Source organism: Glycine max, chromosome 8, assembly GCF_000004515.6.
Source record: "Glycine max cultivar Williams 82 chromosome 8, Glycine_max_v4.0, whole genome shotgun sequence".
In the NCBI taxonomy this organism is placed as follows: Eukaryota; Viridiplantae; Streptophyta; class Magnoliopsida; order Fabales; family Fabaceae; genus Glycine; species Glycine max.
Window position 1 is genome coordinate 39,279,199 of NC_038244.2, and position 11,661 is coordinate 39,290,859.

Below are 11,661 nucleotides of genomic sequence, written 5' to 3' on the forward strand. Positions count from 1 at the left end.
TCATTCCATTGATTCAATTGTAATATTTGTTGGGGGGTGCATTCATGTTGAAGTGATGATCTTCCCATGGAGCTTGAAAATGGGCTGCATCCAAGACAATAACTACATGTCATTGTTGTTTAATTAGTATCTCCCATTTTGTTTTTAACCTAGTGTTATCTCATCTCAGACATTTGAATCTTTCACTCTCTTATTTGAACCATGTACCTCTCAGTGTATTTTAGAATGTAAATTTATATTTTGAAATAGATTTTCTGAAATACAATAAAAAAATATAGGATTTAATAGTGAAAATGCAAGAAACAAATGCCCTCGTCTCAAATGTTGAATTGTGCTTAGCTATATATGTTTGGTTGGTTACAAGGCCTTGTTTGGATGTAATAGTCTTTTGGCTGTCAGAAAATTTAGGTGCTGTTGGTGGGTGTTTTCGTAAGTTTCATATAGCATATATATTGTGAGTCTATAGAAACTGCATTTCTGAGTCTGAATCTATGCACTCTTGTTACTAAACTACGGCACGGCACCTTGTGGTAAGTTTGGTCGACAATAAATAATACATTTATTTTGCTTAGAAAAAAAAACTGTTGAAATCTTATTTCATGTATTGTGACATTAGGAAAAGATGAATTTTGTGTGAAAAGTCAATGTTGAGTTTAGTTTTGACATTTAAACATTGATTTTGATGGTTATGGTCATTATTTCATTTTACTGCCTATTTTAACTACGCGTATCAGCCACTTAATTGTTACATCGAATCAATGCTCACTCGTGTGAAATTCATGATCATAAAAGTTGAAAATTAAATTCACTTTTGGCATGTAAAAAACCATCACCAAGTTTTTCATTTTACAAATTGATATGTTTACTTTTTTATTTGTTTAATTTATCAGAGATTAATGTAAAAATTAATTCATAGGATTGATAGAGTGATATAATATTTCACTACGTTCACATATAAAAAAAATGCTAAATATCTAACGAGAAAACTCAGAATTAATCTTTAGATAGAAAACATTTATAGTCTCTCTAATCTAGGAAAAAAATAATCTTAAAATTTATGAAAGAAATTACTGTAAACCTGTAGTTTATAACCGATGCATGCATATCCATTTGTAAAAGAAAAAACGATGTATATCCATTGTCTTGATCAAATATCTATACGTGTTTTTACCATGCATCATATACAAAATTATAAACGAAAATGCTAAATTGCAGAAAGAATATCTGCACGAATAGGGACGAACATGCATGTCGGTTGGTCCGTTTATTACTTTTGATTTTCCATCAAATACAATCTGTTAACTTATTATTTACTGTGAAGACATTTATTTTTCTCGAGTGATGCAATAATTTTTCTTATTGCAAATTTGTCCATGAAACATTTTTTTCAAATAGCCCTAGCTCTACTATACCTTCTTCTAAATTAAACGATCGATTAGCATATTAATATGCAATAATAACATAATAATTAAAACAAAGTTTGCGACCCCACCCCCATTATTTTATTTTCATATTTTTCACGTTGAACACATTATTCATAGTTCACTGCAATATGCTCTAGCTCCGAACCACTATAAATTTCTGCAAGTACCCACCAACATTCTCAACCCTCTCCTTATTCTATTCTTTCTCTGAAAACCAAAACAAGAGGAATTAAAGTTCATTCATTTAAAAAAGAAAGTAAAGATAAAAATAACATGCACAACAACATGAGCACTCTCTCTTTCTTCATCCTTCTTTCAACACTACTAACTGTAAGCACAGTTTCTCTTCACTCTCACTGCTGCAACACTCATTTTATGATCATCAATGTAATGTGTGTTTATCAATGCAGGTTGGTTACGGTGGTCGCGACTTAGGAGATAAAAACCCGTTCACCCCGAAGGCTTACGTGGCACGTTACTGGGACCAACACGTCCGCAACAACTTGCCAAAGCCATCGTTTCTTCTCTCAAAAGCATCCCCAATGAGCGCTTCCGACACGGCGTCGTTCGCCAAGCTCGCCGCCGCGAACAAACTCTCCACCCGCCTGCCGGAGTTCTGCTCCGCCGCGCACCTCCTCTGCTTCCCGGAGGTCCGTCCCAGCCTCGAGAAACACACCGAAGATGCCGGTTTCCAAACCTACAACGACGGCCAGAACTTCACCAACTACGGCACCGACTTCGCCGGCGGAATCGACACCTTCAAAAACTACTCCAACGAAATCTCCACCACCCCGGTGAACGACTTCCGCCGCTACAGCCGCGGCGCCGCCGGCCACGAAGAGCGATTCTCGGCCTACGCCAGCGATTCCAACGTCGCCGACCAGAGCTTCAGCACCTACGGCACCAACGCCGCCGGTGGCTCCGGCGAGTTCAAAAACTATTCCAGCAACTCCAACGTACCCGACTTGCGATTCACCACCTACTCCGACAGCACCGGCGGGAGAACGCAGTCGTTCTCCAGCTACAGCGAGAACGGCAACGCCGGCGGCCAGACCTTCCAATCCTACGGCAAGAACTCCGCCGGCGCGGCGAACGACTTCAGCGCCTACGGCACAGGCTCAAACGTCGCCTCTTCGGATTTCACGAACTATGGAAAAGGAGGTGCGGGCCCCAACAACACGTTCACGAATTACGGCGTTAACATGAACAACCCTACGGAAACGTTTCAGAGCTACGCAGACGGAACGGTTGGGGGAACGCAGAGTTTTTCCAACTACAGAGACCAAGCTAACGTAGGCGCTGACTCGTTCAAATCCTACGCTAAAAGCACGTCAGGCTCCGAAGCGGATTTCAAAAGCTACGGGAATTCCTTCAACCCTGGTTCGGACACTTTCAAAGGCTACGCCAAAGGCGCAGAAGATAGCAAGGTTGGTTTCACAACCTACAGCGCTTACACTAATGCTACGTTTAAGGATTACGCCAAACAGGGCGTATCCTTTGCTAGTTACAACGTATCTTTCTCTCCTGGGAGAGCATCCAAAACTGTTAGTGGCAGTTTGGTAAAAAGGTGGGTTGAACCGGGTAAGTTCTTTCGGGAGAGCATGCTTAAGGATGGGACTCTTATGCCCATGCCCGATATAAGAGATAAAATGCCCAAAAGGTCGTTTTTGCCCCGCTCCATTCTGACCAAATTGCCCTTCTCGTCTTCCAAGGTTCACGAGTTGAAGCGCCTCTTCAAGGTTTCTGATAACTCCTCCATGGAGAAGATGATAATGGACTCTTTGGGGGAGTGCGAGAGGGTGCCAAGCATGGGTGAGACCAAGCGCTGCGTGGGTTCTATTGAGGATATGATTGACTTTTCCACCTCCGTATTGGGCCGTAATGTCGCGGTTTGGACCACTGAGAATGTAAATGGGTCCAATAAGAATGTGATGGTGGGCCGGGTCAAAGGGATGAACGGTGGAAAGGTGACCCAATCGGTGTCGTGCCACCAAAGCTTGTTCCCTTACATGCTTTACTATTGTCACTCCGTTCCCAAGGTTCGGGTCTACCAAGCGGATCTTTTAGACCCGGAATCTAAGGCCAAGATTAACCACGGTGTTGCTATTTGTCACTTGGATACCACTGCGTGGAGCCCCACCCACGGTGCATTCATGGCGCTCGGGTCGGGTCCGGGTCGGATCGAAGTGTGCCATTGGATCTTTGAGAATGACTTGACCTGGACTATTGCTGATTGATTTAGGAAACTAGAGTTGGTTCGCGACTCCATTGGCTAATGGAAATTGAAAGCAGGCTCAACCCAATGTCAATGTGTTTTCATTTTAAGTCACCTTTTTTTTTTTTTTTCCTGGTTTTCAGAAATAAATGTTTTGTAAGGGTTTGTTCATTTTAAGTAATTATTAAAGTGTGCATTATGTAGTAGAAGCCAGTGAATGTAGTAGTGTCTATTTATTTATATAATCATTAGTATTTTCACCAGTGTTATATGCCTGGCTAGTTATGCGTCTGGCCATATGCAAGTGTTAAATATTAACAAAGAAAGTTTTACTATTTATAAGAATCTTATTAATTTAAACAGAATTATTTCTATTAAAAAAATACATGTGGTCCGTATTAAAATAATACGGAATTGATTTTTAAATTGAAAAGCAAAGAAAGAATGACACCTTCAGTCTTGTTAAAAATTACATATGGAAAAGATCAGCAAAAGTTTAACTTGAAAGAATATTTTGTAAATTAAATTATTTATAAGTATATTTACTCACTTATTACTATTAAATTAAATTTAAACAAATCTAATGAATATAATTCAGTTGATAACCACTGAATTTATGGGAGAGGATTTGGTTTCAATCCCCTCAAAATATACTCTTAGAAGGAATAAGGAGCTTTAAATGTTAGTCTTATAATTGGACCGATTCAAAGGGTAAAGATAACTTGACATACCACTATAACCTAAGACCCCCATAATTACAATGATATTAAAAAAAAAAAAAAAAAAAAAACTAAATTTGAACATGTCATTTGTGTCTATCAAGCAAAATTTGAATCTGGATTCATGGAAAGAGAGATTTTATTTTCTTAACTATTTGTGAGAACCCACATTTGCATACAGAGTTAAGATTATACGTAAATTGAATAAAATATAAAACATATAATGGTTTTAATAACATGAAGGTTATGGTAAAACATATTTTGGCCTCTTTAAATTTCAAAAAAAAAATATTATGCTACGATAGTTGCACATTGTGCATCCAAATTGTCAAAAATGGGTCAAGAGAAACTTAAGAAATACATTTTATGAATGAGTAATTAAAAAATGCAAATTTTAATTTCGAAAACTAAAAAAGAACAAACGTATTTGAGAGAATAAAAACATTTAAACTATTTTTATTTCTTACTTCTTAGCCGGCAAGGAATCTCGATCCTTCACATTTATAAAAATAAATATAAATTAACTGTAAAATGGAAAAGTACAATATGGAAACAGACAGATATCCTCCAAATATAGCTCTTTGTCTTGCATTCTCAGCATGAAGTCATCCCTAGCTACCTCCACCACAAGTGTCCTAGATCAATTTGCAACAGAACCTCCACAAAGAATCAAGCTGAACTTCCAATTGCCATTTGGAATTGCTCTGGTACACGAAGCAATGGAGCTTGAATGGTGCCAGGCTTACCCAATTGACCACAGGCAGCCATTTGATCATCACCTCTACTAAGTCTTAAAATGACTACCAATCCTGCACCAGCCAATGTATTCCGGAATTCAATCATTCTTTCATCTTTGGTTGGTTTGAAGAATGATCCACTGTGTGGATTGAATGAGATAAGATTAATCTTGCAAGGAATTCCCTTCACAAGCTCGATAAGCCTCTCTGCATCTCCATCGCTGCAGGAATAAATGTACTAGTTAGGCAAATGAATTACTTTTATGCATATAAGATAAGGTATATACAATGAGAACAACCACTACTAAGTTAAATTTGAACCGAGACTATAACAATAGTCGTTTATCTTCATGATTCATAATGAAAATGAACAGCTACAAAGAAAAGGAATAAAAGGGGCAAGAGGGAGATAAGGGCATCAATGAAGATTAAAGAATGCATGCAACGTGATAGTTTGATTAATAACATTACATGTGCATGACACTCTGGTTAAGCGCATCAAGAGTGACAAGAGAAAGAGCCTGATGAGGGCAGTGACTAGAGAAGGACCTAGACAAAAAAGGGTAAACATGACCCTGAATATGAAAAATACAATTTTAACACTTTGCTGGAAATAGCTACCGATATTTATAGTACAGAACATCATACGATCCAAAATTCATTACATCATTTAAACTCAAACTCCTATAATCGTTATAAAATATGTGCATATGACAAGATAAATTGCTACTAAGTCATTTATGCACAGTTAGTCAGTTACAGGTATGCATATGATCCAGCTCAAGACAAAAGTCCACCGTGTGTTATGTTTTGTGTGCAAAAACAAGAAGCTTTGAACAGAAACATTACTTTGTCTGGAGACATGAAAATAGACACAAGGAAAAGATCAAAAACTATATTTCGAACACAAGTAATATACAAAGTAAAATTTAGCCAACCTGTCATTAACTCCTTCAAGCATCACATACTCAAATAGAACTTTGTAGTTCTTTTTGAAGCAAAGCTCCTCTCGAAGTGTCTGAAGAAGCAACTCCAGCTTGTACTTTCGATTTATAGGCATGATCCAGTTTCTTACCTGACATTAGATTTAAATATGAGCAATCCTCCCTTTCTTCCCATCCTTACATTTTCATGTCTAATTTCAAGGGTGATATACCAACAAATAACAGTAAAGTAATAAGAAATTTACCTCATCAGTAGTTGCATTCAAACTAACAGCTAATGCACAGTTTGATTCATGGAGGAAACGTTTAAGCTGTGGAACAAGCCCGCTGGTTGAAATGGTGACCTTGCGGGGACTGAACTGAAGCCCTTGCTCATCCACCATTATATCTGCAGCTTTAATGACATTATCAATGTTATGAAGTGGTTCCCCCATGCCCTAAAATAAATGTATATCAGTTAATAGCATCCAACCAATTAGAAGACACCAGATCAGTAGTTCTATTTATCATTGTCTTCCTCTGAATATCTCTAGCACATGAAATATTTGAAGCATCAACAGATTTGATAGAAGGTACAAGAAGAAGAAGATATCCATAATGAGACATCATTGAAATAGAAAATGTGTTTTTCTCATAATGCTAAATACATACAAGAAGAGATCTTTGCCTTCACATTTATCTGAAATAGCAAGACTGCGGGATAATTGTTAAATTATTCTAGAAGAAATATTAAGCAGTTACATCGTTCAGTAAGGTAGTTAGGAGTTAGTTTTCTATAAATAACAGTGTAGATACTGCAGAGTCTGTTTTTGGAAACTAATTGTAGTGGAGAATGCTGAAACTCTTGAAATCTCAATAAGTCGATACAGAATAGTATTTCCTTTCCCTCTCTCCACCTCTCTGTGCACCATGTGCACAAATTCCGTTCTTTTCTGGGTACCAATTACATTAATTTGTTTTAGAGCTTTCCATCGTCTCAGCTGCAAACAAGCAGCATGGGTAGTGATGAGCATTGCAGTGTTCACTCGGGACCACTCAAAGGACTAGTACACTGGGATGTTAAGATCCAATGGCAAGGTATGGGACTTAGGTCTCAGTCTCAGATTGAAACTACAGGATTCTAGTGCAGGGTTCATAAATCTGGTTATCAGTTCAAACGAATGTAAATCCACGTTCAACCCCAATGAAACAAACTCTTCATTTCATGCTTAGGGATGTGTCATGTGTGAACATTCATTTGCAATGATGCAAACAGGATCACAAACATACTCTCAATTGCTGACACATGAAACCATACAGACATACTTATTTGGAAAAGTGAAGGCACTACTCTTAACATTATCATGGAAACACAAAGACAGGTAAAAAAGAAAGGAGCACATTGGCATGCACAATAATATGAATAAATATAAAAAGTCCACTAGAGCGTTGAAATAAAAATATGCTTTAGTTTCCAGGATAAGACATATATCTATCATTATATTGACATGTCAGCATGTCAATGAACAAAATACACATTAAACACAGACAAAGATCTGACAGACAGAAGTGACACCTTATTAGCCAAGGAATAAAGTAGGAAATTTTGATCTACATAAATAGTTGATATACAGTAAGCATTAGAATTATCAATGCAATTGCAGACCTACCATAAAGACAACATTTGTAATGGAACCAACTTCATCAGTGAGCAGCCGTCTGGCAAAAACAGCCTGCTCTACTATTTCTGCAGCAGTAAGATGTCTCCTAAGACCCATTCTGCAAAATAATCATACATAATAAACTAGCAGGAAAAGTAAAACATAGTGTAACCACCAAATTGATATCCACAGGAAAAAACAAGAGAGGCTGGAGAGGTTGCAACGGTGGTTCTTGTGGGGGAGAAATTCAGACCAGCAGAAGATTGCCTGGGTAAAGTGGGAGACAGTCTGTCTCCCAAAGGAGAAAGGTGGTTTGGGTGTGCGGGGTTTGGCAAAATTCAGCAGTGCCTTACTTGGAAAATGGCAGTGGAACCTCTTCCACCATCAGGGGGAATTGTGGGCGAAAGTATTGGATTCCAAATATGGAAGTTGGAGAAGTCTAGATGAATCTAGAAGGAATAGTAGAGATTCAATTTGCTGGCGGGATTTAAGGTCAGTAATGTATGTGAGGAGGGGAGTTGGTTCAAGAGTGGGATAAAATGGAAAATAGGATGTGGGTCAAAGGTCAAATTTTGGGAAGATGGTTGGTTGGCTGGAGGGATCCCGTTGAATGAGAAATATCCACACCTGTACAGCACTACAGCTTATCTCAACAACAACAGCATTTTGTCCAGCAGTTGGGGGTTGCATCAGTAGGAGGTTGAGATTGGCAACTGAACTGGATGACGTATTTTAGGGAAGCGGAGATAGACATAGTTGCAAATTTCATGGAGGACATCAAGGGCATGGTAGTGCAAACTAATCAGCAAGATTGTTGGGGTTGAGTGGGGTATACACAGTGGGCAGCTCTTACAAAGTGCTCAATAGGCACTTCTCAGGGGAAAATAATTACGAGGTGTTTAAGGAATTATGGAAGCTCAAACTTCCAAGTAAAGTGTCCCACTTTGATTGGAGGTTGATACTGGATAGGCTACCAACAAAGGTTAATTTGAGGAGGAGGAATGTGGATTTGAATGACGTCTCTTGCACATTCGGTACATCTTGTGAGGAGGATGTGTCTCATCTGTTTTACAGCTGTGATAAGATTTGGCCTCTATGGTGGGAAGCATTGTCATGGTTAAACATAGCTGTTGCTTCCCCAAAATCGCCTAGAGAACACTTCCTTCAGCATTCTCACGGATATCTCAAGGGAATTAGAGTTCAGCGATGGCAAACGTGGTGGATTTCCTTAACCTGGTGCATATGCATCATAAGAACAGGATTGTTTTCTCAAATGAAAGATTCAACGGCCAAAAGCAGATGGATGATGCAATATTTTTCTGTTGGATATGGCTCAAGAATATGGAAAATGGATTTGGTATCCCTTTTCACTCATGGGCTACCAATATAAGGGTCGGGTTTTGTAATCATGGGGGGATTAATCAATAGGTTCTTTTTGTGGAGGGTTGTCTACTTTAATCTAGACCTATGGATGCTTAATTCTTGCAATACAGCTTGTATTAGGACTCCATAGGTCTTTAGAAAGTATGAAAACAATGTATATAATATACCAATACCACATGTATTAATCTTATTATTATAATACAAATTAATTTTGCTGATAAAAAAACAACAACAGGAAAAACAAGGCTTGCCTTCCAGTGTAGCAAAATTGACAATTCATAGCACATCCAACTTGACTTGAAACACACACAGTAGTCCTACCTCTGTCACAAGGTATGACAACTGTTTCTATGACCAGCCCATCTTCCAATGTGAATAAAATCTGCAATATCCTGTGAGTTTAACAGTCAACAAGAATACTCTCCACTCCAGAAACAAAACTAAATATAAACAAGCTCTACAAGTAATTATGAAGCTATAAGCCTAAATATAAGTAATCTCCAGGTTACATATCATTTTCTTGCTAGATGGATTAAATGATGAAAAATGTGAAAACAGAACAGAGAAAGACCAATTTAACCTTTCTTGTTCCATCAGATGCTGTGCGAATTTCTTTCTGAGTAAGCGCTTTGAACTCGGCATTTTCATTCAACATTTTCTTGAAATCTTTATTCAAACCTAAATCATAGGATTGACATATAAATAAACTTACACAAATTACTAGTCAATTTGAATTGTTCAGCTCAAAGTTCATAAGCAAATCTTCATTATTTCACCAGGAGGATCCAAAGAAATATGTTCACTAACATGACTGCCTGAAGAACTAAGTACCAACACTATAAAACACTTGTTTTTTCCCCTCTCTCAAATACATGCAGTGCTGAAATGAAGAAGAAATAACCTTCCAACTCATCAATATGATGGGCCCAAATGTTGTTTCCATACATTCGCTTCCATAACATCATAGCCTGCCCAGGCCTGTATCCATGTGATTGAACCCATTTCTGTACAATGATAATAACCATTAGCCACAAAATTTGAAGTCAACAAGTGGAAACCTTTTGTTTGTGAGATATTCAACATGAAACAGAAGAACCAACAACAGAAAATCCTACAAGTGAAATCAAAATTGGTCAAATCCTGGTGACTTAGATAAGAAGTAACCAATAGAGGATGTATCTAATAAAGCAAGAGCGCGAGAAGTGAGAAGAGCTAATCTTGGTCATACAACCATACATGAATGTTAAAACACATCCATAAAGCACAAATGTTTTCAATGTGTACCATGGACATAGGAGGCAAAAGTATATTTTTTTAAAAAGAAAATAATATTTAGTAACATGTGTTTAATGTTACTTATCCTGTGCACACCCGTTGACCATTAGAAAAAACAGAAGTAAAAGAATTTCAATCCTCTAAACTGAAGAAGTACACTTTGAAAGATAAAAATTCAGTTATAAACATAAAAATTGATTAGAAAATTAACAGTTGGAATTTCATCAACTTCATGATTTATTAATTAGATTTAATTATTCATTTGGTCCCTATATCTACACAATCTTTACTTTTTAGTCCTACACCTAGAAACTACTCGTTTTAGTCCTTACACATACACTTTTTAATCTGTTTTAGTCCTTGCCGTCCAAAATTGTAGGAAAACAGATTAAAAAGTGTTTGTGTAGGAACTACAACGAATAATTTCTAGGTGTAGAGACTAAAACGTAATGATTGTGCAAGTATAGGGACCTAACAAGGAATTAAACCTATTAATTATCATATACACACTATCACAATCTTAATCTTCGTAACTGCAATATGTTTTCTAAAGAGCAACCCCAGCCATATCCGAATATTATAAAATATGCACAAACTTTTAAATAGATTGAAACATACTTCAAGTTCTGGATAAGTCATCCCTTTGAGAAGCATCTTCAAACCTTCGTTTGAAATTGCAACGCTGTCACCATCTCCTGCACCCAAATAAACATCACGAAATTAAAGAGACTAACAAAAAATACATAAAGCAAGAGAATATTAATGCATTTATTTCATTAACAAAAGAAAAAGAGTAAAGAGTAGTGACCGAAATCAGAGAGGTTGTGGTGGTCAGCGGTTAAAGAAGAAACGGAAAGGAAGCGGCGTTGGCGAGTGAGAACAGAAATGGAAAACGGTGACGTTTTGGTGAGATAGAAGGAGAATGGGATAGTTAAGGGATTAGGTTTAGAAGAAGATAGAAGAGAGGAAGGTAGAAAAAGAGTGGAGTTTGAGACTGCTCCTACCGCCATGCGCCTCATGCTCATCCAATGTTTCATGCTTCATTCATTGCCTCTTCACTCACACGACACTACTACAAACCTAAAAAATCCCTCACCAGACACTTCTTCAAGAAAGATCTTTTATATATATATATATATATATATATATATATATATATATATATATATTTTTTTTTTTTTCAAGAAATGATTGGTTGCTGATAAGCAATGTTTTAGAAAGAAAAAAAAATTAACTTTTTGAGCAAATAAATTTATTTTTTTGTTGAAACTTGGCGGAGAGATTGTTTTATATTTATAAATAATTATTGTGAATTAAAATTAAT

General features: G+C 37.2%; 2 protein-coding genes across 6 annotated transcripts; one reads left to right on the forward strand and one right to left on the reverse strand.

The window, feature by feature from the left end:
* Positions 1-1,570: 1,570 nt before the first annotated feature.
* On the forward strand, positions 1,571-3,899 carry LOC100811362 (polygalacturonase 1 beta-like protein 3). The gene is made up of 2 exons (XM_003531962.4): positions 1,571-1,754; positions 1,835-3,899. The coding sequence occupies exons 1-2, from the start codon at positions 1,698-1,700 to the stop codon at positions 3,659-3,661; spliced, it is 1,884 nt and encodes a 627-aa protein (XP_003532010.1). The 5' UTR covers positions 1,571-1,697; the 3' UTR covers positions 3,662-3,899.
* An 885-nt stretch (positions 3,900-4,784) lies between these two features.
* Positions 4,785-11,453, reverse strand: LOC100813692 (dual-specificity RNA methyltransferase RlmN). 5 transcript variants are annotated; one of them, XM_041018500.1, is made up of 10 exons: positions 11,342-11,453; positions 10,956-11,032; positions 9,964-10,066; positions 9,643-9,740; positions 9,314-9,444; positions 7,689-7,797; positions 6,285-6,476; positions 6,034-6,170; positions 5,567-5,644; positions 4,785-5,316 (listed from the first exon to the last, which is right to left on the reverse strand). In XM_041018500.1, the coding sequence occupies exons 1-10, from the start codon at positions 11,379-11,381 to the stop codon at positions 5,028-5,030; spliced, it is 1,254 nt and encodes a 417-aa protein (XP_040874434.1). In that variant the 5' UTR covers positions 11,382-11,453; the 3' UTR covers positions 4,785-5,027. The 5 variants fall into 5 exon arrangements, with proteins under 5 accessions (XP_040874434.1, XP_040874433.1, XP_040874435.1 ...); XM_041018499.1 differs by having other exon boundaries at positions 11,146-11,440; XM_041018501.1 differs by having other exon boundaries at positions 5,567-5,670; positions 11,146-11,440.
* Positions 11,454-11,661: the final 208 nt, after the last annotated feature.

What these genes read in the sequence shown, in the direction of transcription:
- LOC100811362 (XM_003531962.4), top strand. Translation starts at nt 1,698, where the DNA reads ATGCACAACAACATGAGCACTCTCTCTTTCTTCATCCTTCTTTCAACA. An exon ending in TTCTTTCAACACTACTAACT is followed by an intron (nt 1,755 to 1,834) that starts GTAAGCACAGTT and finishes TTATCAATGCAG; the next exon opens with GTTGGTTACGGTGGTCGCGA.
- LOC100813692 (XM_041018499.1), bottom strand. Translation starts at nt 11,374, where the DNA reads ATGAAACATTGGATGAGCATGAGGCGCATGGCGGTAGGAGCAGTCTCA. An exon ending in CAATTTTGCTACACTGGAAG is followed by an intron (nt 7,798 to 9,313) that starts GCAAGCCTTGTT and finishes ATTATTTTGCAG; the next exon opens with AATGGGTCTTAGGAGACATC. An exon ending in TTACAAATGTTGTCTTTATG is followed by an intron (nt 6,477 to 7,688) that starts GTAGGTCTGCAA and finishes CATTTATTTTAG; the next exon opens with GGCATGGGGGAACCACTTCA.